The sequence below is a fragment of the Eulemur rufifrons genome, chromosome 1 (genome assembly GCF_041146395.1).
Source record: "Eulemur rufifrons isolate Redbay chromosome 1, OSU_ERuf_1, whole genome shotgun sequence".
NCBI classification, from domain to species: domain Eukaryota; kingdom Metazoa; phylum Chordata; class Mammalia; order Primates; family Lemuridae; genus Eulemur; species Eulemur rufifrons.
The window spans coordinates 60,814,743-60,842,726 of NC_090983.1; the positions used below are offsets into that span (position 1 = coordinate 60,814,743).

General features: G+C 38.4%; 1 protein-coding gene across 1 annotated transcript in view; it reads left to right on the forward strand.

The window, feature by feature from the left end:
• The first annotated feature begins 1,884 nt into the window (after positions 1 to 1,884).
• GRB14 (growth factor receptor bound protein 14) overlaps positions 1,885 to 27,984 on the forward strand; it is a 109,093-nt gene continuing 82,993 nt past the window's right edge. The window contains exons 1-2 of the mRNA XM_069471984.1: positions 1,885 to 2,221; positions 3,469 to 3,601. Of these exons, the coding sequence (XP_069328085.1) occupies positions 2,031 to 2,221; positions 3,469 to 3,601 (324 nt within the window). The 5' untranslated portion in view covers positions 1,885 to 2,030. The remainder of the gene's footprint in view (positions 2,222 to 3,468; positions 3,602 to 27,984) is intronic.

Consider the following 27,984-nt stretch of genomic DNA (forward strand, 5'->3'; position numbering starts at 1 on the left):
CGAGTGATTCCGAAGACATATGCAGTTTCCACTGATCCCTTTCTCCAATAAAAAAACAGAAAGCCTGCTGTATGTGTGTATGTGTGTATGAGAGAGAGCTGTTGGGAGTGGGGAGGATGCAAACTGCAGCCACTGGTTAACCAAGCTGTTAGAATGCTCAAACTTTATCATTCTTAGAAAGGAGAAATGGCTGCCTGCAAAAGAATTTTGTATAAAATTGGAATGATGATGATAATGATGATGATTAGAGTGTATGTTTCTTTAGCTCAAGTTATCTGCAAATACATACCTCATTTTTATTTTGCTGGAATGACCTCAATGTATCTGTATGCTTTTACGTTAAACTTATTTAAACCCCATGCATAGACCCCAGACCATAACAGGGAACTGGATGTGAGGGCTTTGCCTGGCACAAGTGTCAATAAATGTTAGCCATCACAGTGATTAGTATTATTAATTTATTCCTAAGAAAGCCACCCTTTTGTCCTGGCTTGGCCATTGCACTGTATAAAGCATCTCAGAGACCACACCCATGGTGCGACCTAGGTTACTTCAGATTTTTTCTGGGCCTTAATTTTGACATTAGGAAAATAAAGAACTTGGAGTCTATAAACTCTTTGACTCAACGATTATATGCCTTTATGGAGTAGCCCAGATTTCCTCACAGGATGGGAGTTGGCGACCCCTGGGTGTCTCCAGTGGTCGGTGCCATGGTGGGGGAGGGCGCACAGAGATTGGGGAGGGCATTGCAGGTTTCTTTGGGAGGCATTGTTTACCTTTCCCTGGGCAGAGGTTGTGGAGATTAAGAAAACCTGGTGAAGCAGATGCCAGGGACAGATGTTACCTAATTTGGTCAAAGAACAAAGAGTGTGTAAAACATGTGGAGATCCTCAACTGTGCACGGGGACGGGGACACTTCACTAGCACAGCAGAAACCTGGTATCGCCCAGAATTTCAGAGTAGGGCTGCTGCACCTCAGAGAGTGGGAATAATGTAATTACTGTTTCCAACAGTCTGGGTTTTTGGGAAGGAGGCTTCTGGCTTGGAATCTTGACTGAACCAGTTACTAGTGCTATGTTGTGCAAGGTACTCGACGGCTTCGAGCCCCAATTTCCTTATGTGTAAAATGAGGTAAACATATAATTTATGGAGCTGTTGTGAGGATGGAAGAGGACAAGGCAAAGTGGGGATTCATTAGATGAAAGGTGTTCTCATTAAAATAAAATTAATAATCTTTCAAATTTCAGACACCTTCAGGGTTACTCATGCTTTACTGAGGATTATCAAAATCTCAGTAGTCACAATTGTACTCCCTACTCCCTCGCTGCACCTCCCCCCCTCTTTGGCTGCGGAGTGGATGGAAGAGGAGGCACGAGGGGAAGGACGGGGCAAGCCTAGCCCCACGGCCCCCTGGCCTCCTGGCACGGTGGGGACTGTCATGGCGGCCCGGCGACAGCTTAGGTGATCTCAGATAGCACAGGAGGAAGAATGGAAGGGTCTGAGGGTCAGCGCTGCCTGGACCCCTGTCCCGTCTGCAGTCCAACAGGCAAGCCCAGCGGGCCCACCGGATCAGCCGGTCCCCGTCTCCAGAAGCGCGGGGCCCGCCCTGACCCTGGGTTCAGCCTAGCGCCCTGGCGCCCACCTGGGAGACAGCGGTCCGGCTGTAGAGAGGCGGTGGCCGAGGCCCCGGCGCGGACCGCCCCGGACGGCCGCCAGCGCCCCCGAGCGCCCCGGGCCACGCGGGCGCCCTCCCCACCCCCTCTCCGCCTCTCCCCGCCGCCCGCGGCCCCCACCCACCGGCCGCTCCTCCCCTCTCCCCACCCTCCTCCTCCGCCCCCTCCCCTCCCCCGCCGCCTCGCACACTGCTCGGTCGAGCGTCTGAGCCGCCGGGTCCCCGAGCGCAGGCTGCGAGGCCACCGCACCTGCAGAGCGCACGGGCTGCCCAACCGGCACCTAGCCTCCCGCCACCCGATCCCCTTCTCCCCACGCGCCGGGGCTCCCATGACGCCCGAGCCCCCTAGCCGGCGACAATGACCACTTCCCTGCAAGATGGGCAGAGCGCCGCGGCCAGAGCGGCTGCCCGGGACTCGCCGCTGGCCGCCCAGGTGTGTGGCGCTGCCCAGGGGAGGGGCGACGCCCACGACCTGGCGCCAGCCCACTGGCTGCACGCGCGAGCGCTCCTGCCCCCTCCGGACGGGACCCGCGGCATCGCCGCAGACAGGTAGGCAGCCCTCCGAGGGCGCGGGGGAGTGTCCTGGGCTGGCAGCCGGCGAGGGGGTGAGGAGGCGGTCCTAGGGGGTGAGCCACGTGCCCAGAGCTGGGCCAAGTTTGTGAAAGTCTCTGAAGACAATTCCCTTTGAGCTGGCTCCTACGGGATCAGCAGGACATTGCGATCTCACCGCGCCTTATAAATAGCATCACCGTTTCATTGAGAGCTCTCGGTCTCTCTCGCCTCTGCCCAGCGGTGTGAACTATCAGGCCGACCTCCAGGTTGACCACCTCCTGCTCCTTCTTCGTGTCCCTGCATTTTCAAAAGAGTAAACAATCCATTTTATTTTATGTATTTTAAAAATCGTAGCATAAATGAGTTCACCTCCCACATAGAGTCTTACCATGACTCTAGAGAAGCAAAGCTTGGATTGACATTTGAGCAGTCTTGCTGTTCAGCAAGAAAGAATAGAGGCTTTAAAAGGTTTCCCAATCTCCATAGCATTCAGCACTAAGTGCCTTTAGAGTTGCACATACTTTAGGAACTGAAAAAGGCTACAACAGTACGAGAAAAATCTGTAGTCCTTTATATTCATACATTTAAATGGTACTTTTTTCCCTCTGATTATCGAAGTGCTTCAACTTCAGTGAAGTTAAAATTACTCTCCAGTGGACTAGAGTACATTTATACTAGCAAGTTCTATTAACTTACCTCCTCAAAAACACTGCCTTGCTGTTTAGATCTATAAGCATTTGAAAAATCAACAGACTGTGTGTGGGCAACATTGTGAATGAAATTTGAAGTGAGATGAACCACAGCTATAATTAATAAATCATAACTTTCAAAAGTGATTAGTAAAATATCATAGGAATGAATTCACTAAATGTAACTTAGAGACCTTATCAAGTTAATAAATGCATAACAATGTCTAACTCCTCAGGATGATTTTTTGTATTAGTAATTATCTAGTCCATATTTCTGCTTCAGGAAAATTATCAAAAGTGTTGGAATTTCCATACCTGTGATTTTTTTTAAAGGCAAAAAAAAAATAGTTATATTATAGGAGATTTATTTGTATCAATTAATATTTTATTTCCACCCACAGAAAGTACATCACAGACCTTACCTATAGACTTTATATAACATTAATGTTGTCATAGAGTGGTACCTGTTGTCCTTAGCACACTTTTTAATCCTGACAGCAATAATATTTTACATTCTGTTTTATGTAAATTACATCCTATGTTCTCTTGGTGTAGGAGAAAAAAGAAAGATCTTGATGTTCTGGAAATGCCATCTATTCCAAACCCTTTTCCTGAGCTATGCTGTTCTCCATTTACATCTGTGTTGTCAGCAGGCCTGTTTCCCAAAGCAAATTCAAGGAAAAAACAGGTACGCATTTCTAAATTTTTTAATTCAAGTATCTTAGGAGTTCTAAACCCATACAGTCCTTAAGATTTTCAGTAACTTACAATATTAGCTAAGAATTAGCATGGCCTCTGTTAAATAACTCTATTGACTCTGACATAGTCCTTTGGCATTATTAGGGGCTCATTTTTCACAGCTGTATAGTGGGAATGTTAAAACTTCCCTCTTAGGGTCTTGGGATGGGCTAAAAAAGAGAATATATAAAGTACAGTGCCTGGAAGCTATTATCATTCACCAGGTAGGTGTGGGAGAGTTATATGTGATGATAGAGTATCAATTTTAAGTCAGGAATTATGGGCAGGGGTAGTGGTAGTGGGGTGAGAAGGGGATTGATTGGTTCCTTTAATACCTTCTTTAGTCTTTCACATTTTCAACTGAAGCCAACCTCATTTACTAAAGGAAAGTGATATAGTGACTGTGTGGCAAAAGCTAATTGGGGTTTAGGACTCGTCATGTCTTTTTGATTTCAGTGAATTTCTCAGTTTGGAGGCTGTGGCTGCAAATGACTTGTAAGTGATGATTAGAAGATGGACTTTATTTTTATGATTTTTTTTTCGAGTTTCTAGTTTGGGACTTACGTAAGCAAATTAGATTTTAAGGACCAAGCAACTGAGAGGAGATACATCATGATTATACATTTTGAGTAAAAAAAAAATTAGTACATCCTAGAATAATTCATCTCTTGTCACATACTTCCTCCCAGTTTTGAACATGCAAAACAAAGAGAAGCTTCACTAGACAAAATGCACCTTGTTCTACAAGGGTAGAAGCAATATATTTAAACAGCCAGATACTTACAGTGAGGAGAGGGATAATGAACAGAGAGGAGAGGACAGTTGGTTATTTTCCCCATCTATTGTTCTCTTTCCTTTTCCTGCACCTTTATTACCTCTGATGAGTTCAATGATGTGTGTTTATACTTTTAGGAATAGAATAAATACCCTAAGAAGTAGATGAATTCTCGATAATGTACAGCAATAACAGAAACAGTAGGAAATATATTTTGATGGAAGTCTGGTATACATACTTTTTTTGGTGGGAGAGGGGTTTGAAGTTTAATTAGTACATGCGTTTTTGGATAAGGATTGGAGAAAGTGGTAGTAAATATTCCAGGAGCAGAGCTGTGTTCTAAATTGACATCTTTGAAGGGAGAGGCAAACCCTTAAGTGGACAGAACTGTCACTTTGATTGGGGAGATGGACAAAGGGAAGACTCTCTTGAGAGCTTTATTATCAGGGTAAGGTTTAAAGTCAGATCCCAAGGAATAAGGAGCCCTACTGAAACGTCCAAGCCCTTTGAGAGTTTGTCTTTTGGGTTAGGATAGAAGATTGGAATAGACTATGTGCCATAGTGGTGTAATAAATTGATTCTGGATTGTCCCTGTGAGCTAGAGTGGGAAAAGGAAATCGATGATGACACAGTTATCTGGGAGAAAATTTACTAGGTAATTTTCCGAATTATAAAGGGCCTGCTGTTTCTCACACTATATTTAGGTTATAAGACAAAAATACTATCCTAGTGGTGTTTACCAAATTTGGGATTGTGTTAGGGGGTGGAGGTTGAACAGGGGAAGAGAAGTAGAGGGAGAAAGGTCTGGGCTGACTTTCACGTTAATGTTGTGAGTGGACACCAATGGAGTGCCTGTGTCTGAGAGATTTGTTGATGCGGCAGGGTGTGTTTTGAATAGAAAGCCAGAATAGGTGTTAGTATGCTTATGTTAATGCAGTGGGAAAAAAGTGAAAGAGACTGGGTAAGGTGTCAGGGTCAGGACAGGATGGGCCCTAGTGTGGATAGTCAACAGACTAGAGTGAGACATCTTAGGGAATGACAACATTTGTTTAGATCAGCTTTAGCAAATTGGAAAATGGAAAAAGACGATATATTATTGACTCCAATAGGTTTCCTGCTCTGGCCCTGTGTCATATCCACAATGACCTTCTTCAAGAGCACTGTACTCACATAGACAGCTGTGCTATTTCATGAGCAGAGAGTCCTGACCTGACTTCTGAGGACCAATCCCAGAGGGGTGTCCCCACCTTGGAAGTGCCCTTCTTGCTGAACTCTTCCTTGGCCCAAGGGTTGAGGTCTCTATGAGGACAAGGGTGTCCCAAAGTTGGGAAAGAGGGAGGCTCCTTTTTACTTTCTCTTATGTTTCCTTTTTCCTCCACCTAGACTTTGCATTTAGAACTGATCCTTTTGTTTTTATTCCTTTGTATACTCTTAGTTCTTTGGAATGAGGGCAGTTTTGAGAATAGAAGACTCTATGTCAGTAATTTCCCCAAGTTAAGTATCTTTGTGACACACATTATCTTTTCCAAGACAGTATTTCTGGCCCAATTTATCTCTAACTTTCAGTTGAGAGGATGTAAATGACTGTATGTGATAGGTTCTACTGTATGTTATTTATGGTTGAAACATTGGAGGAGATGTCTCTTTTCTTTATATTCTCTCTCATTTGTTTTGTTTAACCATTCCAGTCATTTTAGCAATTCTTTTCTCCCCATAGAAAAAGTGAAGAATTGTATTTGTTACTTACAAGTAAATGACCAGAGAGTTTGAGAGAATCCAGACTAGAAATGTTAAAATTTCATCTGGCCTTTCAAAACCACAGTCAAAAATCATTTTACAAGTCATAAATATTTTTTTTTACAATTTGAGATGCCTACGTAATGCATGAGTGGTAAAGTGCATTGAAGCCACAAATAGGGTATACTTTATCTCTTTTTGAAAATAAGATGTCCCAAAGTATACAATACTGTAGGCTTTCAATATTATTATTTTAAAATGAGAGCTAGAGTGAGAGAGAATCCATATTCTTTATTCCTTTTCCCTCTTTTTGTAATGCTGGCCAGCTATACTTCCTAGGCATATTACTTTGTGTTTACCAATAAAACATATTTAAAGCATACCTTTCTTTATATATGTGGTCCAGAAAAGTTATTTATATTGAAAGTGACTTAAATTATAAAATTAATCTCTTTTTTCTAATTTCTGATTGACATTTACCAGGAAATCATCTGTTAGCAAAGAACCCTAAACACCTCTTTTTTGAAAAAAGGGAAAAGTAAGAGATTTTTAGCTCTTGTAGCAGTCAGTTCTTTCTCATGTGTGTCGCCCCCTAGCTGATTTTTGGGCTTTGACACAGCTTGTGTTGTAGCTCTGGTTAATTACTTCCCAGGACATGTCATATAACTAATTCAGAATAAAGCCTCTGAAGGTTTTACAGATTAAAAAAAAAAAAAGCAACCTATGAAAAACAGTGTCATGGAAAGTTTGAATTGGGAGGGATTTTTGCGTGTAGTCTAATGCTCTTCCTTTACAGATATGTAAATTGAGTTTAAGAAATGCTATGTGGCTGAGCGTGGCACAGCCAGAACCTGAAATCTGGACTTTTTGAGGCTTTCACAGTCCTTTTTTAGGAAGGCACAATTTCCAAAGAAAGCAAGGACCATAAGAGTAGTACAAATGATAAATGTATATCATTGTTGTTAGTTACAAGTCTGCCCATAACACAAGAACAGGGGTGACTGATCATCACCTAAATACAAATCTGGAAACGACACCAATTGGACATCAGACTGAGGTGGGGGGTGGGGGAGGGGATGGGGGTATGCCTACACAATGAGTGCATTGCGCACCGTTTGGGGAGTGGTTACACTTGAAGGTGCTGACTCGGGAAAGGGGGGGTGGGGAAAAAAATATGAAACTATTGTTTTTAACTTGCACTGTTCACTTAATAATTTATCATGAATATTTCCCATATTATTTCATATCATTGTACAAGAAATAATGTATACATTATGAGGACATACTGTATCTAACAAGATATACTGTTAGATTCCTTGATTCTGTAAAATTAAATTGAAAAAAAAAAAAAAAAGAAAGAAAGAACAGGGGTGAAAAATGTTATTTGTTAATATTCATCTAAAGACCTGGACTTCCCCTTTTTTTCCCTTTCTGAACTATAACTCTTTGTATGTTTTACTCTAACTTTCTTTTTTTTTTTTTTTGAGACAGAGTCTCACTCTGTTGCCCAGGCTAGAGTGAGTGCCGTGGCGTCAGCCTAGCTCACAGCAACCTCAAACTCCTGAGCTCAAGGGATCCTCCTGTCTCAGCCTCCCGAGTAGCTGGGACTACAGGCATGTGCCACCATGCCCGGCTAATTTTTTTCTATATATATTTTTAGCTGTCTATATAATTTCTTTCTATTTTTAGTAGAGATGGGGTCTCGCTCTTGCTCAGGCTGGTCTCGAACTCCTGAGCTCAAACGATCCGCCCACCTCGGCCTCCCAGAGTGCTAGGATTACAGGCGTGAGCCACCGCGCCCGGCCTACTCTAACTTTCTTTTCCATCTTCTCCCTAAAATTGGTATGAAAAATTCATCAAATATTTGGTTATATCATCAAATAGGATTTATTAAATACTAGCATTATTAGTAACCAGTTTTGTGTGTCATCTACAGTCTACAGGATACTATTTCATGAGAACACCAGGAATTGGGTCTGTCACCTACATTTTAAGTTCTAAACAAAAACTGGAAATGATTCGCCTGTGCTTCCACAGTTCAAATACACGGAGATCAAAAAGAATATCATGTCTCACTGTGCTTTGTCCCTTACCACACTGTTTCTAGTCTATTCTGTATTGAATTAGGCCTTTTCTGTATATCTAGAAAAATAACAATATCTCTTAAATAATTAAGAAATTAGTTTTCCATATGCTCTGCCTTTGATTTCTTTTTTCTCTAGTGTATCAGGGACTTTCAAAGGATATATACATCTCTTCCCAAATTAAAGGGCCTTTTGTGTCATTCATTTGTGATGTCAGTAATTATCCTAATTTGGACATCATGAACTTGTATGTGTGGTCCTATAGGAATCTTGTGTTGCTGCTACATTAACTTAACTCTCATATACTCATTTCTTTATTATACGTAAGAAATAGAAGAAAAGAAACTCTACCTCCATATTTGCATTTTTCAAGACTCAGCAATTATCAATATTTTGCCTCATCTATTCCTTTTTTAAAAAGTTTCATTTTCTTTGCTAAAGTATTTTGAAGTAAATCGTGGATATCCTGTCTTAGTTTTATATGCATCTCTGAAAAATGCATTTTCTTTTATAACCAAAATGCCATTATTCCCTAACAAAAATTATAATAATTTCTTGGTATCATCTAAAACCATTCATAATCAAATTTTCTCAGTTGGAGTGGCACATGAAATCCTCAAATTACAAACTGGTTATGTTTCAAAAGTCCACAAATTAGGTCTTTGGAAATTTAAATTCATTTTGAGATGGAAACAACATGGTAAATTGTATTTAGGCCCTTGGAGCTATTTTACAGAACCCCATTTAGTGTGAAACAAAACACAAATATATATGCAGAAAGAATAATAGAAACAGTACTTGCTCTTATTAGGGCTTCAGAAAAATCTATCTTTCCAACAGCAGTTTGCTACTTTTCTTAAATATCACTTTTTTTTTTTTTAAAGAATGTGAAAGTGTACAGATCTTTGTGGCAGTGCTGAAGCAGGCTTTAGAGCCAGGCTTCTCCAAGTGTGCTCACTAAACTACCTGTTTCAGAATCAGCAGGGATGCTTGTTAAAAACCATAGATACTTGGACTTCATGCAAGACCCATTGAATAATAATATCCTGGGGAAGGAAATAGGAATTTGACTTTTAATATTGTTTTCTCTCTGCCACTTTCACACTGGAGCAATTGGACCTTTCTTTTTTTTTTTTTTAATATATAGATTTTTAGTTGTCCATATAATGTCTTTCTATTTTTAGTAGAGACGGGATCTCGCTCTTGCTCAGGTTGGTCTCGAACTCCTGACCTCGAGCGATCCACCCGCCTCGGCCTTCCAGAGTGCTAGGATTACAGGCGTGAGCCACCGCGCCCGGCCAGGACCTTTCAAAATTGTGGACAGGTCCATTAGTTGAGAAAAGGTGGGAATATTACAAATAAACTTTAGCTGGTATTTTAGCCAGGTATTGATTGATTGGAGGACACAGAACCTCAAATGAACCAGCCTAAAAGGTTGTGTTATAGTAGCTGAAGGCCAACAGGTCACTGGTCTCATGAGAGATTGAAATTGGTTACTGAAAAGTCAGCAAAAATCAAGATAAACATTTTCTCTGTTTTCTCACTTTTGTTCTCCCACAAGTACACCACATAGTCTCTGCTTCTCCTTGTAAATCTACTCCATTTTCTGACATTTCTCTGCAGTCTTGCTTGTCCTGATTTCATGTCACATCTGTGGCCTTGAATAGACACCCCCAAGTTTTCTCCCTTTGAGTGGTTGATTACTTAGTAACTGACTGGAGTCTGTATCTGGAGAGAGATATCAGGCCAGTATGTCCGGCTCTTATTCAATCAGCTGTGGCCAAGGGGACAGAGGGACCTGGACCACCACTCATTCAGCAAGGGTGTGGGAACAGATTCTGTGAGAAAGAGGTACAGGTTCAGTAGACATAACATATGGAGGCAAGGACAATGAACACCTAGTGTTCTAGGGGAAAAAAGATCTCAAACAGGGCACAAAAACTAATTCTTACCATGTATGTATGATATATGGTGATCCATCAGTTGGTTCGCCTGACTTAGCCTATTCGGTTCATAGCGTTCAGTTCCTTTGCCTCAATTCACTTAATTTACATGAAGCATATTTATTGGGCAGTGGTTTCAGCTAATGCCAGCCTTCAGGGATGGTCAGCTTCCTGGGCCATTGTCCTGAGCTTACATCTTAGCTAGGTTCTTTAGCCTTTGATGACAGGAGATACCAACTCAGGATCCTCCTCACTTCATGCTGGTTGTCCTCCTTTGTAGCAGAAGACAGTTGTCTCTTTCTATTTTAAAACTTAAATCCTTTAGCATAACGGTCCCCAATCTTTTTGGCACCAGGAATTGGTTTCATGGAAGACAATTTCCACAGACCGGGGTGGGGTGGGGGAGCGGAGCTCAGGCACTGATGCGAGTGATGGGGAGCGGCTGTAAATACAGATGAGGATTTGCTAGTTAGCCCGCTGCTCACGTCCTGCTATGTGCCCCCCACTCCACTTTCTAAGGCGGCAGAGCTCTGCAGCCCGGTCCCTAACAGGCTGCCAGTACTGGTCCCCAGCAGACCTTCTATTTGTTAAGGTTTTATTTCCAGTTTGAAGGTTGCCTCTAAGTTTTGGTTAATTCGCAGGATACATCTGTAGTCCACCCTTTGTCTATAATTTGCATTTTATTTTTTTACTTTATCAAAAGCTCAACTTCAGGTTTGTTTTTCCCCTAGGAGCATGTATTGTATTCTATTAAGAGAAGGAAAATTGGAGTCATCCATGGTTCAGCATAAATGTAGATCTTAATTAATATAAAAAAGATTTCTGCAGTCTTATGGATGTTGCTTTGAACAACATCAGCTTATATGGAATAGTAATGAATTGTCTTGTATAAATATACACTTATGTATGTATTTGAATAAGGATAAGCAGACTTGGGAATTATCCTTTTGGCATTCCAGATAGAGGACAGCTCAAGGGAGACAAGGAAAAGTGGCCACAAGCCTTTGTCATGGCAAGGGAATGGAAGGAAAGGGTTCATAATTAATTTAGAAGAGAAATGGGAGAACTGGGAGAGAATCCTTTACTTCTTGTCCTTCCTTTTGGCCTGCTTATTTAATATTTTCCAAAGCCACAGAGAAAATAAACACAAACAGGATGTTCAATATTCTTAATTAGTTTACAAATGCTTTTATTCCAAAAGCTCATTAATAAATTGGATGTGTATTCACGTACATTTTTCCATAGATGTACTATTGCATGTGGTGGTTAGGTGTTCAGGCCAGCCAGCTTTTAAACCCCTAAGACTCCGAAGAATAGTACACTTACAACATCCTGTGCACCATTTTTAATATTGCTTCTATGGAAAGTTGTGAGTCAATATGATGTGATTGGAAGACATTAGACTGGGAATGAGCAAACCTAACTTTTAATATGGTCCTGCTGCTGATAAGTGATGTGATATCAGCTCTTTGCCCACACTCTCGGGGCCGTGGAGCTCTACTATTTTACTCTTCTCCTAGAGCAAGTGATTCTGATGGCTCTTGAAGCAGTAATGACTCCTGCATGCAGGAGATTTAGGAGTCCTGGGGGGTTTCTTTGGTTCCACTGACCTTAGAAGCTCCCTCTCCACCTCTGTTCAGATCTTCCCACATCATCACACCTCTTCTGATAGGGAGCATGTTTGGGTACCATAGGGCAAGAAGCACAGGAATCATCTTCACGGGGATGATGGGGGGAGGAGTGTCTGGTTAAACTAGGAATTCTACATGAAAGTTCAAATATTAGGAAGAGAATCACAAAAGGTATCACATAAGGGAGGGGCCAGGTTGAGTGGTAAAATTGAAGTACAGAACCAAGTATTTAAACTTAGAAATAACGATATGAAATTAGATATGAACATTTCAGGCTAGCCAAGGTCCAACATGCCTTTGGCTCTGCTTGGCTTAAGGGGTATGAGGTGGTTATAGCTTCCAAGTCCTTCTCTAAATTCTTCCTGCTCCACCCTGAAATCAGCCATTTAGTTGCTCAAGCCAAAAAACAAGGAGATCACTTTCTCATCTTGTTAGGTCCTGCTACATCTTTCATCAAAATAGAGCTGAGTCTATGCATATCTCTCCATCTCCACTGCTACCATCCTAATTTAAACCACTATCTTCTCACCTACAGGAGCCCCATAAATGGCTTCCTTGCTTCTATGTTAGTCTGTCTTGGTCCATTCTCCATACACTTGTTACAGGGAACTCTTAGAAATGTAGATCACACCATGGCATTTCCTGGTTGAAATTTTTTTTTTTTCTTTTTGAGACAGAGGCTTGCTCTGTTGCCTGGGCTAAAGTGCCGGGGCATCAGCCTAGCTCACAGCAACCTCAAACTCCTGGGCTCAAGGGATCCTCCTGTCTTAGTCTCCTGAGTAGCTGGGACTACAGGCACATACCACCATGCCTAGCTAATTTTTTCTATTTTTGGTTGCCTGGCTACTTTTTTTTTTCTAGTTTTAGTAGAGATGGGGTCTCACTCTTGCTCAGGCTGGTTTGAACTCCTGACCTAAAGCTATCCTCCTACCTAGGCCTCCCAGAGTGCTAGGATTACAGGCGTGAACCACTGTGCCCGGCCAAAAAAATCTTGATAGCTTAGAATAAAATCTAAATTTCTTACTTGGACCTACAGAACTCTACGTGGTTTGATCTCTGTCTATCTCTTAAACCTCATCTGCATTCTACCCTTTGTTCATTATACTCCAGCCACAGTCCTGTGAACTTGGCAAGCTCTTTTTCTATGTCAAAGCCTTTGCCTTGACTGTTTTCTGTGTCTGGAGTCCCTTTTCCTGGCTCTTGACACAGCTGACTCCTTTTAATTCTTCAGGTCTCAGCATAAGATCATCTCGTCATGGAGCCCTTTTTTGGCCAGGCTACCTAAAACAACCTGCTTTTTTATTTTTATTTTTTCCCCATCACATTTCTCAGTTTATTTCCTTGGCTGTACTTGCCATAATCTTAATTGTCTGATTTATCTACTTGGTATAATTATTTATTGTTTTTCCCTTTAAATGAATTGTCTTGTCTTTGTTGTTGTTCTTGGATTCTTTCATTGAAAGAATGAGTACATGGATTATTGAAGATAAGTAGTTAAAACCAGTTTTATCAAGTTGTATTTTATTGTATTTATTCTAATCATGATCAATCATCTTCCTCTTCTTCATTCATTTTTAAGAATATTTCCATTTCCTTTAACAGATTCTATTTACAAAAATAAAAATATATGCTAGGCTCCTGAACTAATTGGATTTTAGCACTATTTATCTTTTACTCTCATTTAACACATAGAAAATTTTGATCCTGTGTAATTAAATTAATGAAGACATTTCTGATTTTATGCATTATACTAATTTTGTGTAATTGTAAATGAAGAGTGCTCAGTGGACTGCTAGCTTTCTTCCAACTTACTGTCTGTTCACAAGCTCTGTACACTTAGAAAAAAATAAGTGCAAATATCAGTTGGGTTTATAATATGAGTCTCAGAGCAAGAGGTAGATGCTAGTAAATGTTTTAATTATTAGGTATTAATGTCACTGGTGAATTATTTAGGCCAGTTCTCATAATGTAGAAATGGGGAGACATATGCCCCTTAAATATGCATGAAGACTTTCCAAGGGATGTACAAACTCATGGATTTAAGAGAATCAGTTTCCAGATCCTCATTTTCTGTATGTACTTTTCCCTAAAACTTACCTTCCTGAGAGCCCACCTGTGATCACAGTAAACTTCTGGTGCATTACCCTGGGGGATGTAAATCTCCAGGGCACACACACAGGGAAAGCTTCTCTTAATGATTAATCAAAGCACTGCAAATCATAAAGGGTTCCTGTCTTTTTATGCTATAAACCTATTACCGTTAAGGGTGAATAATGGTTAGAAGGGAGGATTTTGCCTAGTGTTGAAATGTTCTGAATTCAGATATATGATGGTGTGATAGGAGAAATGACAATTTTCACTTCTTATTTTTCAATTTTCAATTTTTGACTTTAGTTCTTCCAGGTCCTGACCATTGTCAGAGAATATATAACTCTTGAGGGAGAGCTTCCTAAGAACAAAGCAAAGAGTGCATCAGTGAGAAAACTGAATGCTGAAAATGGCCTTTTGTGACGTATTTAAATGTATTTTCCACTATTCTTAATAAGTATTTATAGGATGCATCTGTAGATGAAAGAAAATTCATCTACAAACATGTGATATAATAGATAGTGCTGCAGGTGAGGTTCCCCTGGGAAGCCGACTTGGAGCTTAGGTTTTCCTGCAGGGAGTTTCCTGGGGAGAGCTCTTAGAAACCATACCTGTAGGAAAGGACACAGGGAGAAGCTGGGCTGCAGTGCAGCCACAACAAAGGCCTCAACCAATCCCATAGGAACTCTGGAGTTGGGATGGCTCTGCAGAATTGTTCAGAATTAGGGCAGAGGGGCTGGGCTGCCTAAGAAATGCCTGATTTGGGGCATGGCAGCTCCCTTCAACATAGTGCAATGGCCGTCAGGGGGGCCTTAGTCACAGGTCTTAGTGGCTGATACTCTTAACAGCTGGGACAATGGAGCGCTTCAGCCTTGAAGGAGGTAGGTTTGGGTGGTTTGCCACAGCAACTACTACAGCTGGTGACTGATTCTTATAAATGTTAACAGGAATCTTTTCTGGGACTATCAAAACTTTCAAGATAAATTGGGCAAAACTCGAGGATAAAACTTGTACATGATTTATTTCAAATTTTGTGTGTGTTATTCAATATTGTGGTTAAATATGTTTTAGCAAATCATATTATGACTATTCCAATTCCAGTCAATTCCCATCCTATTTTATCATAAAATATTTTAATATTTTCTACTTCCTATGAAATGATACACTAGCTGCTGGACTAATTTGTTTTAGTGTGTACCATTTGCATTCATTAAAAAACATAAGAAATTTTTATCATGATGAGTAATATATTTAATGGTTCTATTTCTAATTTTATACTTGATTTTTATTTAATTACATCCAACAGCTGAAACCCAGTGGTGGAAATGTACACTCACACAATTACCAAAGGAATTCTATGTACTTCCTAGCACGTCATCATACTCCTCAGAACTCTTAGTTCTATATTACTTCAATTTTGACTGCCTTCAGCTATTTCTCTTATAAGATATAATCCATAATTTATTATTCAGTGTTTTAAAAACTATTTTTCTTCCCCAAATGTATATTGATACCTCTATTTGAATTGAAAAGTAAAGTTGGACTTTATGTGATAAATTATAAGTCTGATTTGGTTGATTGATTTGAGAGTGAGGACTAACCTTTCCAATTATATTGTTGACATTTTACTTAAATTGAATAAACTAAATCTGAAGTCTTAAACTTTTGATGAAAATATATTAAAACACATTATAAGACAAAAGCATTTTATGAAAAAACATTGGAAAGAAATCATGTAAATACCTTATGAATGTGTTGGATTGGCCAAGATATGATACAATTAACATGTTTCCCCAAATTTTTCTGAGTGCATTAGTTGGAACAAAGTGCATTTAAGTGGAAGAATAACAGATTATTAATGGTAAAGCTTTGTTGATAAATTATCCAAAAATTGAGAAAATGAATGAAGCTGATTGGATATCAAATCTTTTTCAAGTCCCATGGTTTCCAATTCATTGTTTTTAGTTATATTATAGGAGGTCCTAGTTGATTTACCCATTGATGGGTCACTTAAGATGATTTTAGCTTGATGGATTGCAAAGACTGACATTGCCTTCCACCACTTCTACCCTTCCTCTTCTTCCTTACTGAGCTTAATTTTCCTCCCTAGAACTTATTATCTGACATGTTATATATTTGCATAGGTATGTGTTTGTTCTCTGCCTTTTCCCATTAGAACATAAACTCTGTGAAGGCAGGAACTTTGTATAACTGGTAAGTTTTGTTTAATCAATCTCCAGCAGGTGGAACAATGCCTGGCACTTCACAGGCCCTCAGTAAATTTTTGCTGAATGAAAGAATAAATGAATAAGTAAATGAATGAAGAAGGACCAGAGAAGTGGTTGTTACTAAGGGAAGGAAGGAGAGAAAATTTGGGAACATACTGATATTTTAATATAAATGATAACGACTTTGTAAAGAAACTTTGAAAAGTGAAATTTAGTTTATTTTCTGGGACATGTCTGGTATTGTTAGATGTTAGAAGAGAGCCTGGTCAAGATAAACGTTTGAGTATTAATTTACCACTATAAGCACATTCTAAATTTGGATTACCCTTGCTCAGAATGAGTTCTGTTCTTTGTCTCTTTGGTCCCCTTGTAAGCATTTTCAGTCTCACTAGCACACGTATGCCAGTTAAAAAGCATGCATACTTTATGGGGCTGAGTCCAGTAAAAGCTTTTCAACCAACCCACATTCACAGTGGAAGATTACTTTCATTCTCGGGAAGGGTGACATATTCGTGTAAAGCACAGTATTCAGATGAAAGGGCTAGTTTGGTATTATTTAACTGTGTATTGGCAAGACTCTGGCCAGTATCTAGTTTCTCTTTAGAGCTATTTTGCATTATATTACAGTACTCTTACTGTGCTGTGCCAAGGAAATTAAGATCAGCTGGAACACTCTGTAGGTCATTGGCTTGGAATCTTAGGGCACTGGGAACTTGATGTTTTGTTTTAATGACCTCATTTAGGCTGAACCTGCCTTTGTCCCAGAAGCATAAGGGCCCCTTTACAAAACCATGTCTGCACCTTGGGAAAGATATGGGAGAGGTTCAGAGAAAAATAACTAAATATTTGAAGGTATTGAGTCAACCTCTATGTATAGAGTCCTTAATAAATTTTGACTCTTTGGTTAAGAAAGATAAAGAGGAGGCATAATTAAAGTCTCTTTAACACGGATTTAGCCACCAAGTTCCGTGATACCTGAGACATACTTTGAAAGTTGAAGGTTGTAGGTTTTAAGAAAAATGAAAGGAAGAAATGTTTTCGGGTCATGTAGCAGTTTATGGCTCTTGTGCTCTGGCAAATGCTTTCCAAGGAGATTTCCAGGGGCGGTCACTCCAGTGGAATGAAGAACCTCCTCCATATTTCTGAAAGTGGGAGTATATGCTGTGTGTTTGCATATGGGTGTGTGAAGACTGTGGGAGGGCCATATGGGAAGTTGCATGATAAACATGGAACACCTTTTTGGAACATTAATTTTAATTGAAAATATGGAGAAAACATTTTATATTAAAATAAACACTCCTGTATTTATTATGAGTAGAATGCATAATTTCCATGAATTTTCTAGAACAAATTGAATACCTTATTGCCCACCCTGAGATGACAAGGGCTGTGCAATTACTTTATTTTGCATTTTTGCTATTTCTGGTGGAAATATTTGAGAAGTACTAGTGTAGTTTTCAGTTCCTTGGGAAGTGGCTCTTTGTAACCCCCAGGAGGGTTGGTTATCATCTCTCTCTTTGTTCTCTAGCCAAAGTTCGTTCTTTCTAGAGCTTTTCTGATTTTGTTGGTACCTATATCACTACTGTTGGGTTTTAAACATTGGAACCGTTGTTTTTTTTTTTTTCCTACTCTGGTTTCCTGCAGGGTGGCAAGACATTGCTTTCACTAAAGTCTCTGAAGACCACCTTATTTCTGAAGACCTGCTTCTCGGTTCTTATTTTGATATCTCAGCAGTTTTGGACATTTTTGACAACTCTTTCCTTCTTGAAACACTTTATTGACTTCTATGTCTTAAAGGTCTCTCTCGTAGAATTTGAGTGTTGGTATTCCTTAGAGTTTTGTCCTAGATCTTTTTGTTTTCATTTGGTTTTCATTTTACTACACGGGTGATCTCAACTACTTTCATGGCCTCAATTGCAATAAAAATGTAAGTCTAGACTAGATCTTTATCCTGGGCTACCTGTTGGATAGATTCACTTATAAAGCCCATAGGCATCTCACACTCAGCAGATTGTGAATGAAATTAATACTTTTTCTTTTAAACTTGCTCCTTCTCCTCTGTTTCCCTTCATTACATTCATCAGAATGGAATACACTCTACCCATACTGGATAATCAAAATTTGGTTCATCTTTGGCTCCTCTCTATTTCTCTCTCCTCATCCAATTGGTTACCAAGTCCTTTTGGAAAAACAACCCTTGGATTTATCCACTTTTCATAATCTCTCTGCTATAGTTCATACCAAATCATCTCTTTCATAATTACTTTGAGACTCCCCTCACTGATTACTCTATTTTTAGTCATCTTCTACTCCTAGAAGTATAATATGCTTTAGAATTTTTTTTATTAAGGAGATAAAATGCATAAAACATAAAATTATCCATTTTCCAGTATATAATTCACTACATTTAGTATATTCACAATGTTGTGCCACCATCACCTTTGTCTAGTTTCAAAACAATTTCATTACCCCAAAAGGAAACCCTGTACCCATTAAATAGTTACTCCCCATCTTCCCTCCCTCCCAACCCCTGACAACCACAGATCTGCATTCTATCTCTATGTATTTACCTATTCTGGATATTTCATAAAAATGGAATCATACAGTATGTGACGTTTTGTGTCTGATTTCTTTCCCTTAGCCTGTTTTTGAAGTTCATCTATGTTATACCATGTAATACTATTCTTCTCACTTTTAAATAATTCTAATCATATAGAAAAGTAACTATTTTTTGCTTTTTAGAATTAAGAGATTGTTTATACATGGTCGCTACTGTTCTAAGGTTGGCAAGTATCCTTTTCTTCCACATTTTTATGCCTTTGCAACATATAGCATGTTCTGATGATTTATGTAAAAATATATTGTATATATATCTCTGCAACTTGCTGTTTTCATTTGACATTTTTGATGAATCCATATTAGTGTAGATTTAGTTTAATTTTATTTCATTGTATGCATATATCATAATTTATTGTTTTCCCATGGAAGAAAATTAAGAGTCTTCTCAACTTCCATTACTACAAAACACACTGTAGTAGTGTACATTCTTGTGCCTGTGTGCAAGGGTTTCTCTCTTGATGTATTCAGAAGTGGACTTGCTTGGCTGTAGAGCAGGTGCATGTTCAGTTTTTAGATTTTGCCAAATTGCTTTCCAAAGTGGTTGTGCCCACCAGTACTATATGTCTCCATTTCCACACTTTCTCATCAACAGCTGGTATTTTCAGAATTTAAAGTTTTTGCCAATGTGGTGAATGCAAAGAAATTTAATTACTGTGCTAATTTGCATTACCTTGATTATGTGTAAAGTTGAACATCTTTTCATTTGCTTTTGGCCATTTGTATTTCTTATTTGTGAATTATCTATATTTTTCTATTGCATTGTTTGTATTTTAAAAATGATTTGTAAGAATCCTTTGTATGGTATTGATAGCAATCTTTTTGCAATTGTAAACATTGCCTTTAACTTTGTCTACAGTGTCACTTATGATTCAGAATATTTTTGTTTTAATTTAGTTAAATCTAGTTTTGTACTTTGGTGTGTCTTATTTAAGAATTATTTTCCCTCTCTGTCTTGAATATATTTTCATCTAGTCATTTTAAAGTTTCACTTCTCATACTTGAGTCTTTGACATGGAACAATTTATTTTTATATATGATAGGAATCTAATTTTTTTTTCAAATGTATATTTTTTCAAATGAGCACCATTTATTAAAGGAATCACCTCTTCCTTTCCCAGAGCTTTTTAACATTTTCTTATCATTAAATTTCGATGTTTATAGGTGGAAGTAATAGTTTTAAATGATAAGTCTGGTTATGTCAGTTTTTTTCTTAAAACCATTCCATGGATACCCCATCACTCTTCAAATGCTGATTTTAATAGGGCCCTTTAGGTAATATTAATCTATAGCTGGACCACCCTCTCTAATCCTGTCTCTACCTCTTTACTTCTTATACTCTGTGCTTTGGCTACACTGAACTTCTTTTAGTTTTCTACTATGTCATTCTTTATCTTACCTGACCCAGTAGGGATCAGGTCTTTACAGGAGACAAATGTTTGATCTTTTGTGTCCCTCTTCTTAATCTTTAAATAGCTAGCTTCAAATATGTTTCTTTAAAGACTCAGCTGAGACAGTCTTCTCTTCCCCTATGACATCTGCATTAGCTGCCATGCTTAGGGGCAATCTACCAGGTAAATTACATTGAATTATCAGTTTGTTTACTTATCAGTGTTCCACCATCCAGGAATCTCTCTGGGGATAGCAGGAACCTTGTCTGCCTTGGGCTTCAATGTGTTTATGGGTGCATGGTACATACTAAGTCTCTGTAAATGCTTGCTGAATGAACAGAAGGTTCAGATAACACTCTCGCCCACAGGAGGATTTGTTTCTAAAATTTCTGATAGATGATTATCCATATAGTCTTCTCTTGAGCATTTTCAAAGATAATGAGCTCATTTAGCTTGTGTAAGCCAAGGTTGTATATAATTGTTAGAAAAAAATTTAATTGCAAATTTTTCTGCCAGATTTTTTCCTCCATCCCTGTTTCAATCTCTATTTTTGACCCCTTATTCTAGCGTGTCAAGGTACTATTGAATTTTATTCTTTCATTATAGTAAGTGTCCGTCTCAGCTTTTCATCATGTGTACACAGGTATAGATGATATATTAGTGTCTTCATTCAATAATGAAAAGAAAGGTTATATTATTTGATTAAAATTACACAGATAGGAAGTGGCAGAGGCAGGATATGAATTCAGACTGCCCCAAATTATGCTGTTTGCAGACTCCTAATGGTCTGCCCTTCCTTCCTCTTTTTTAATTTTGAAAAACATTTTGAAAGCAAACAAAAAAGGATTTTTAAAAATAAATAGACCAGGCCCATACTTTAGATAATATTGCAGAGTGGGATTCTAGAGGTAGGCGTTGCTGAGACATTATTCTTACATGGTATAACCAATGTGCCTGATTGAACAGAACCAGTTTTAGATTTATCCAAAGTCTCACTCAACATTAGCTTGGACATCATTAGTTTATTTCTAGATATATAAAATTATAGTAATTATATAAAAGTTAAATATAAAAATGCTTTTTACTTCTTTGAGAAAAACAGTTCTTCAAAACTCTTAAGACTGTATCCTGAATGGTGAAGGTCTGTGCCCTTGTAAAGCAGTGTGACCTCTTTTCTCTTTCACTGGTTAATAAGGGTGCTATATCATGCCTTTATATTAGTGACGACACAGTTTCAATGTACATTCAAGTATATTGTCATTTTTATCCTTCTAACACCTGAATGTAGTAAGTTGAATACTTAGTTTATCCTAGTTTTGCAGATGAAAAAAAATAGGGTCAAAGATCAAGGATTAAATTTTGCAAATAAAGCCTGACAGAGCTAGAACTGAACCCAGATTTTCATATTTTAATCCCAGCCTGGAATAACTAATACAAAATGGATAGGTAGAATTCTATGTAAAAACTACACACAAAATACCTTCTCTCTGCTTTCAATATTGCAGATGTTTATATAGTGAAGCATGGTTTGTGATACTAATAAAAAGAGTCATCTTTTAAACCACTTTTAATATATTCTGATCTCCCTCTGCCTTCATAGTGTGTTTCCTATGGCATTGGTATACTGCCTTCAAGAAATATCAAAAATCCTTTTTTATTATTGTTTCAGGAAATGTCAGAAATGTTTAGTATTATTTTTTAATTTGTAGGATCTTAAATGATTTTCAGAAACTACTAGGGAAATTGGATCATTCTAAGATCCCAATGTATTTCAACTGAAAGAACTTAGCTATACTCTGGGGTGTCAAATTAATTTTCATTGACAGATCCTTGTCTGGGCTTTAATTGAGATTTAAGTCAGTAAAAATCCTGCCCTGTGGCCTAGAGAACAACTGGACAAAGTAAATGAAGTGGAGAGGAATGTATTTTCTCAACCTTTTTTTTCCGTTGGACAGAACCCAGGACACTTGCAGAGACAGTGGAGATTTGGCAGCGGACTGGTCCTGCCACTATGTGGTCACCGTTAGCAAGTCAAATACTCATCATTATAATAAATGTGAAGCTATAAATATCAGTGCAGACAATACTAGTTTTTAAAGAATAGAATCAAAAAATGATTTAAGTGTTTAGAGATTGAATTAAATTCCATTTTTAAAAAGAAATGAGCAATCCTTTATTTTTCAATGCAATTGTCCTTCAATCTTAAAAAAGTTATTTTATTAATATATGTAATGCTTTAGGGTGGCAACTCTCAAACCTCAGTGGACATATCCCATACTTAGAGTATTGAATATAAATGCGAATTCCTGGATCTCATCCCTGGATAGTCTGTTTCCATAGGCTGAGAAATTAGAGCTTTTAACAAGCACCTGCCAGGAGATTCTTATACTTCTGATACAGCTTGTTTGTAGATCACTTTTGAAGAAACCCTGTTATAAACTGATTGAATCAGAGTTTGGAAGAACAACATTTCTCCTACAGAAATGAAGAAAGGATTGGTCAGTATGCCATTGTTACAGGAGATGTTACTCATATATCCACACAAGTTCTGTATATACTTGAGGTTCTATAATATTGTTTTCTAAAAGATAACATTTGTCTAAATCTGTTTACCTCAGATCTCAAAGGTTATTAGCTTTTGCTTGAATTTTAAATTTCATTGCCTTTAAAATGATAGTGTATTTATTGTTTAATAAAGAACCTCAGTGGCAATGGGAATTGTCATTTCTCCATGGCTGCTAAAGTGGTTGCTGAAGTAGATCACACAGGGGGGCGCTGTTTAATGTGTTTGTCTGTGGAGAGTTCCAAATACACACAGTAGAGGCTGCATGCTTTAAATGACCAAAGGAACCTGTGACCTGATTTTTGTAGCATGAAGTATGCTAGACTGCATTGTTAATTAATTTTATTTAGACTATTAAAGAAGTATCATTTGTTGGAACAAATGATCCATTTATGAAAGGACTGTGTTCTCACAGTCCTGGACTGTGTTCTTATAAGTTAATATTTTAAACACTGTATTTAAATCATTCTGTTTTTTTCATGTTTTCACATTATGTTGTAAACAAGGGCTCTAGCTAGCAGTTAGCATCCCTTCTAGATGGGTTTTTGCTTTTTGTTGTTGTAAGAATTAAGATTCTGATATGGTAAAGGGCTAGTTGATTATGAAACTACAAGTGAGAGATATCTCCTACAGATTATTTATTAAATAAAATTTTGTGGTGTTTTGCCTAAAATTGAAGATACATATCATTCAGACCATATTATGCCATTTTCCCTCTTTCCTTCCAGACTTAGTGCATATGCAAATACTTTGTTTATAACTTGGTGTTCTTTTTTGTGTAGTATTTTTCCATATATCCTTTTATCAATTAATTCTCTATTACAATAGAATAAATCGACTTGAGCTAGGTTAAGCAGAGGAGTGCATCCTTTGTCATTCTTTTTGTCAAACTGTCAAGTTTTTGAAGGTAGGGACTGTTCCTTATTCTTTTTTATCTTTTGAATTTCTAGTGTGAAACATTGGACAGTGTAATGAGTGTCACTACTGGTATTAATTCCTAGATACAGGCTATGGTGGATTAAAGATGGCTGTAAATTCTTTGCTACACCTCCCATTGAGAGGTGACACTTATGTCTCATCCTCTTGGATTGGACGGCTCTGATTATTTGACCAATAGAATACAGTGGCAGTAACAGTGTGACAGTTTCTGATCCAAAGCTTTGAGAGACTGGCAGCTTCCATTTCCTGTCTCTTCGAATACTCTGTTTGAGTACCCTGAGCTTCCTTATCTGATGCCTGTCTGACTATATTGAGAACACTATGCTAGAGAAGCCATGTGTAGGGTCTCTGATTAATAGTCTCAGGTGAGCCCAGCTTTTTAGCCATCCCTGCCAATGTTTAGACGTGAGAGTGAAGCAATCTTGGATGGTCCAGACCAGCCCATCCTCCAGCTGCATGCCTTCACTGACACCAGGTAGCACAGAAGAATAGCCTAGATAAGCCCTGTCCTCCTATTTCACAAGATTGTGAGTTATAATAAAAGGCTTGTTTTAACTCAGTGTGTATTGGAGCAGTTTGTTATGCAGCAACAGGAGAACCGTAACACAAGCTAAGTTCTTGAGAGAAGCGTACATGGTGGGGGCAACATCTTATTTAACCACTTCCTTTTGTATGGAAAACTGTATTCCACAGAGGTGAAGTGACATGTTCAAGGTCATCCAAATAGTTAGGGTCACAGTCAGAACTCTTATCTGACTTTGTTGACCGTGCCTCTAGCACACTCTATAAGATCACTGAATTTTGCACTTTACAACTAGTAAGTGAAGACATATAGGTAGAGCCTAGAAATACCTAAAGAACTACTACCATAACAGAAAGAACGTTCGCAATTTCAAAAAGGACCCCTAAACAGACTCTGTTCCAGGAATACCTAGCCCAACCATTTTGTACTATGTAACTACTATTATAAAAAGTTACATTCCAATATAATTGTATGTTTCCATTCATACATAGAAAAATAATCGCGCACACAAATGTATGCTTATATCATATATAGGCAATCACAAGATTTATGCAATTTGTACTCCAAAAATTTCTTCGTAAATTTGGAAACTCAGAATGCATTTTCCCATAGAAGCAATGATATTCAAAATTCAAGTTAACACATAATATGCCTAAAGTATAGTACTTGACATAATCATCATATTTATCAGTTTTCTATAGGCAAATGCTTTCCGAATTCCAGCTTGGTATCTGTGAACCCAGCAGTCCAACCTCTCTCTTCATTTGGCTTTGGCAGAGGAACTTCCTATCTGTTGAGCAATGGGAGAGAGAGTGCTGTACCTTGTTCTTAGCACCAGCTGGTGGTCGATGTCTTCTTAGACCTCAGGATGAGGAGAGAGAGGGTTCTGGGGGCTCCATGCAGCGGGAGAGTGTGCTCTACTTGGTGATGAGGGAAGGAAAGGGAGTACGCATGGTTCAGGACTTCTCATTGGTTAAATTTCTTAGTCCAAGTCAGGTGCTGGAGCTTCCCCTCACCTCCGTATTCTAAGTACCCTAGAAACTGGTTTACTTGCTTGTCTTTCTATCCTCCTCAGTAGCTTCCTCTTTCCACATATCATTTTTTAAACTCACTAGAGAACAGGATGAAGTCTTTCCATTTTTCTTTATGTTCCTATTTCTAAAAGTAAGATAGTGTTTTTCTTTTCTTTTCTTTTTCTTCTTTCTTCTCTTCCCTTTCCTTTGTTTTCTCTTCTCTTCTTTTGTCTCCTCTCCCTCCTTCTCTTCCTCATCCTTCTTCCTCTCTCTCACTCCTTCTCTTTCACCTTTTTCCCTCTTTCTCTCTTTTTCTCCCCTCCTCTCTCTCTCTCCCTTTCTCCCTTCCTTCCTCCCTCTCTCCCTACTGTCCCTTCCTCCCTCTCTCCCTGCCTTCTTTCCTTCCTTTGCCTCCACTCATTACCTTGTTTCTGTTAAAAATCAACCCAATTTCTTCTACACCTCGGGAATTGTTAGCTAGTATGGTTAATTAAATTCCTCAGTTTATTTTTAGATTTAGGGAAGGTGAGTGGCGTTGCTCTGTATCTTTCCTGCTTATATAAGTAAGACAAATTATGAGTATTTCTACTAGATTATAAACCCTTGAAAGATGGGACTACATCTAATTTTTCTTTAAAATCCCTATCACATAATTTTGAAAGGCCTAGAATATTTATTATGTAAATAAATAAAAATTAAAGAGCATAGCTATGACTCGTCTTTATGACTATGTATCTATGCTGTCAAAAAGGGTAAAATGCACTGAAAATTACTTAAACATCCTGTAAAACCTTGCATACTGATGTTGTTTCTAGCCTGTATATTGTAGGTAGCAAGTGTATATAAGGCTGGAAAGTCAAATTTTGCGTTTGATTTTCTCTTTTACCTTAATTTTTCACTTTCACTGCTGTTCTGCTGGTACTGCTTGATTCTCTTGTTAGGATACCATCAAACAGTGCAATGCCATGGGTTGATATGGTCAATTACTAGTGATAAGGGGAATTCTGACATTAAATACTTCCATTCTTTAGTGTCAGATTAAATAAGTAAAGGTTTTATAGGTTATTTCAAAGATTAAAGACTAGATCTAGGGATCATTAATTTTTTTAGTTGGTTTTTTGATAATAAATGAACTACAGTTCTTTACTCAAACAAAATAATGTGCACTGTGACAGTTTCAGCTTTCCCCAAGGATAAGGCAAAAATTGTGCTGAAAAAGTTCAAGGTAATGTTTGAGTTTTATGTTTCCTTGAGCCTGATTTGAAGTGTAAAAATAAGAATCCAAGAAGTTCCAAGTTGAAGAACATATTATTCCACAAAATGTTATCTTTGTGTATTTATCAGTTTTTTGCTCTAGCCATTCTAAACTATTTGCTATTTTTATCTTGTTAGACCAAATGTACTTTAAATAATTCCTCAAGTCATTGAGAAGGAAAATACAGCTATATGAGAATCCTAGGTAGTAATTTTAAGAGAAACATGGAATAATATGTAAGTAAACTTTTTGTTAAGGATTTTGGCTTTTAGATCCCTTTTCTTGAGAAAGCTGGCATTTTAATGACCTGAGGGGTATTAGTTACTTTTTTTCTATGTTATGTTTCAAGATTGTTCTGATTTTCACTGGGGCACAAATATTTTAGGAATTTGATATTTCAAAAGATGAAACAACTCTTTTTGCTTTGAAACTTGACTCATTTCTGTTATATATTTCCTAGAAAATAACTTGTTATGTTCCGTCTAACACTGTTTAATCACTTACATTTGGAAACAACTAATTTATAATTGTGCATTGATTGGAATACCTACAGTATATTATAAATTGAAGTTCATATTTGGGTACAAATACAGAGTGCAGCCCTTGTTTATATTTTCCACTGAGCATATTTTAATTAGACTCATGATCCTACTTCTACATTATTGCAATAGTCTCTAAGTGCCATCAACTGGTCTCCCAGATCATACCTTTCTCTTCTTTTTTTTTTTTTGAGACAGAGTCTTACTCTGTCATGTGGGCTAGAGTGCCATAGTGTCAGCCTAGCTCACAGTAACTTCAAACTCCTGGGATTAAGCAATCCTCTTGCCTCAGCCTCTCAAGTAGCTGGGACTACAGGCGCATACCACCACACCTGGCTTTTTTTTTCTATTTTTAGTAGAGACAACAGGGGTCTTGCTCTTGCTCAGGCTGGTCTCGAACTCCTGAGCTCAAACAATCCTCCTGCCTCAGCCTCCCAGAGTGCTAGGATCACAGCCACCACACTTGGCCCCTTTCTTTTCTTTTTCTGTGTTGTTGCCAGAGTAGTTTTTTAAAACCTAAATCTGAACATGACATTTGTCTGTGTTAATTCTTGAATGGCTCCCCATTGCCTATTGCATGGAGTCTAAGCTCTTTTCTGCTGCTTACAAGGCCCTCTGTGATGTGCCTCCTGACAGCCTTCCCCTTACCTGCTGTCCCATCTCACTCCACATCTTACTTTGCCCTTCAGGCTTAGCTTGCTATCTCAGAATGGATTGTTACTTTTCCTAAACAGCATGCCCTAATATCCTCAAGGAAAACGGATCCCATTCTTAGGTCGCACTATACCCATTGCATTTGTTTTCATAGTGTCTAAGCATCTGCATCCTTATGGTTTTTATATCTGCTCCTTTCAACCAGTAGACCATTAGGCTGTTGAGAATAAGGTTTATGTCTTGCTCATTCTTAGCACAGAACCCTTTAAATCAGTAGGATTTAAAAAGTTTACTGGATGAAAGAATAAGTTGGCTTACCAAACTGAAAATTCTTAGTGTCCATTTGACTACACA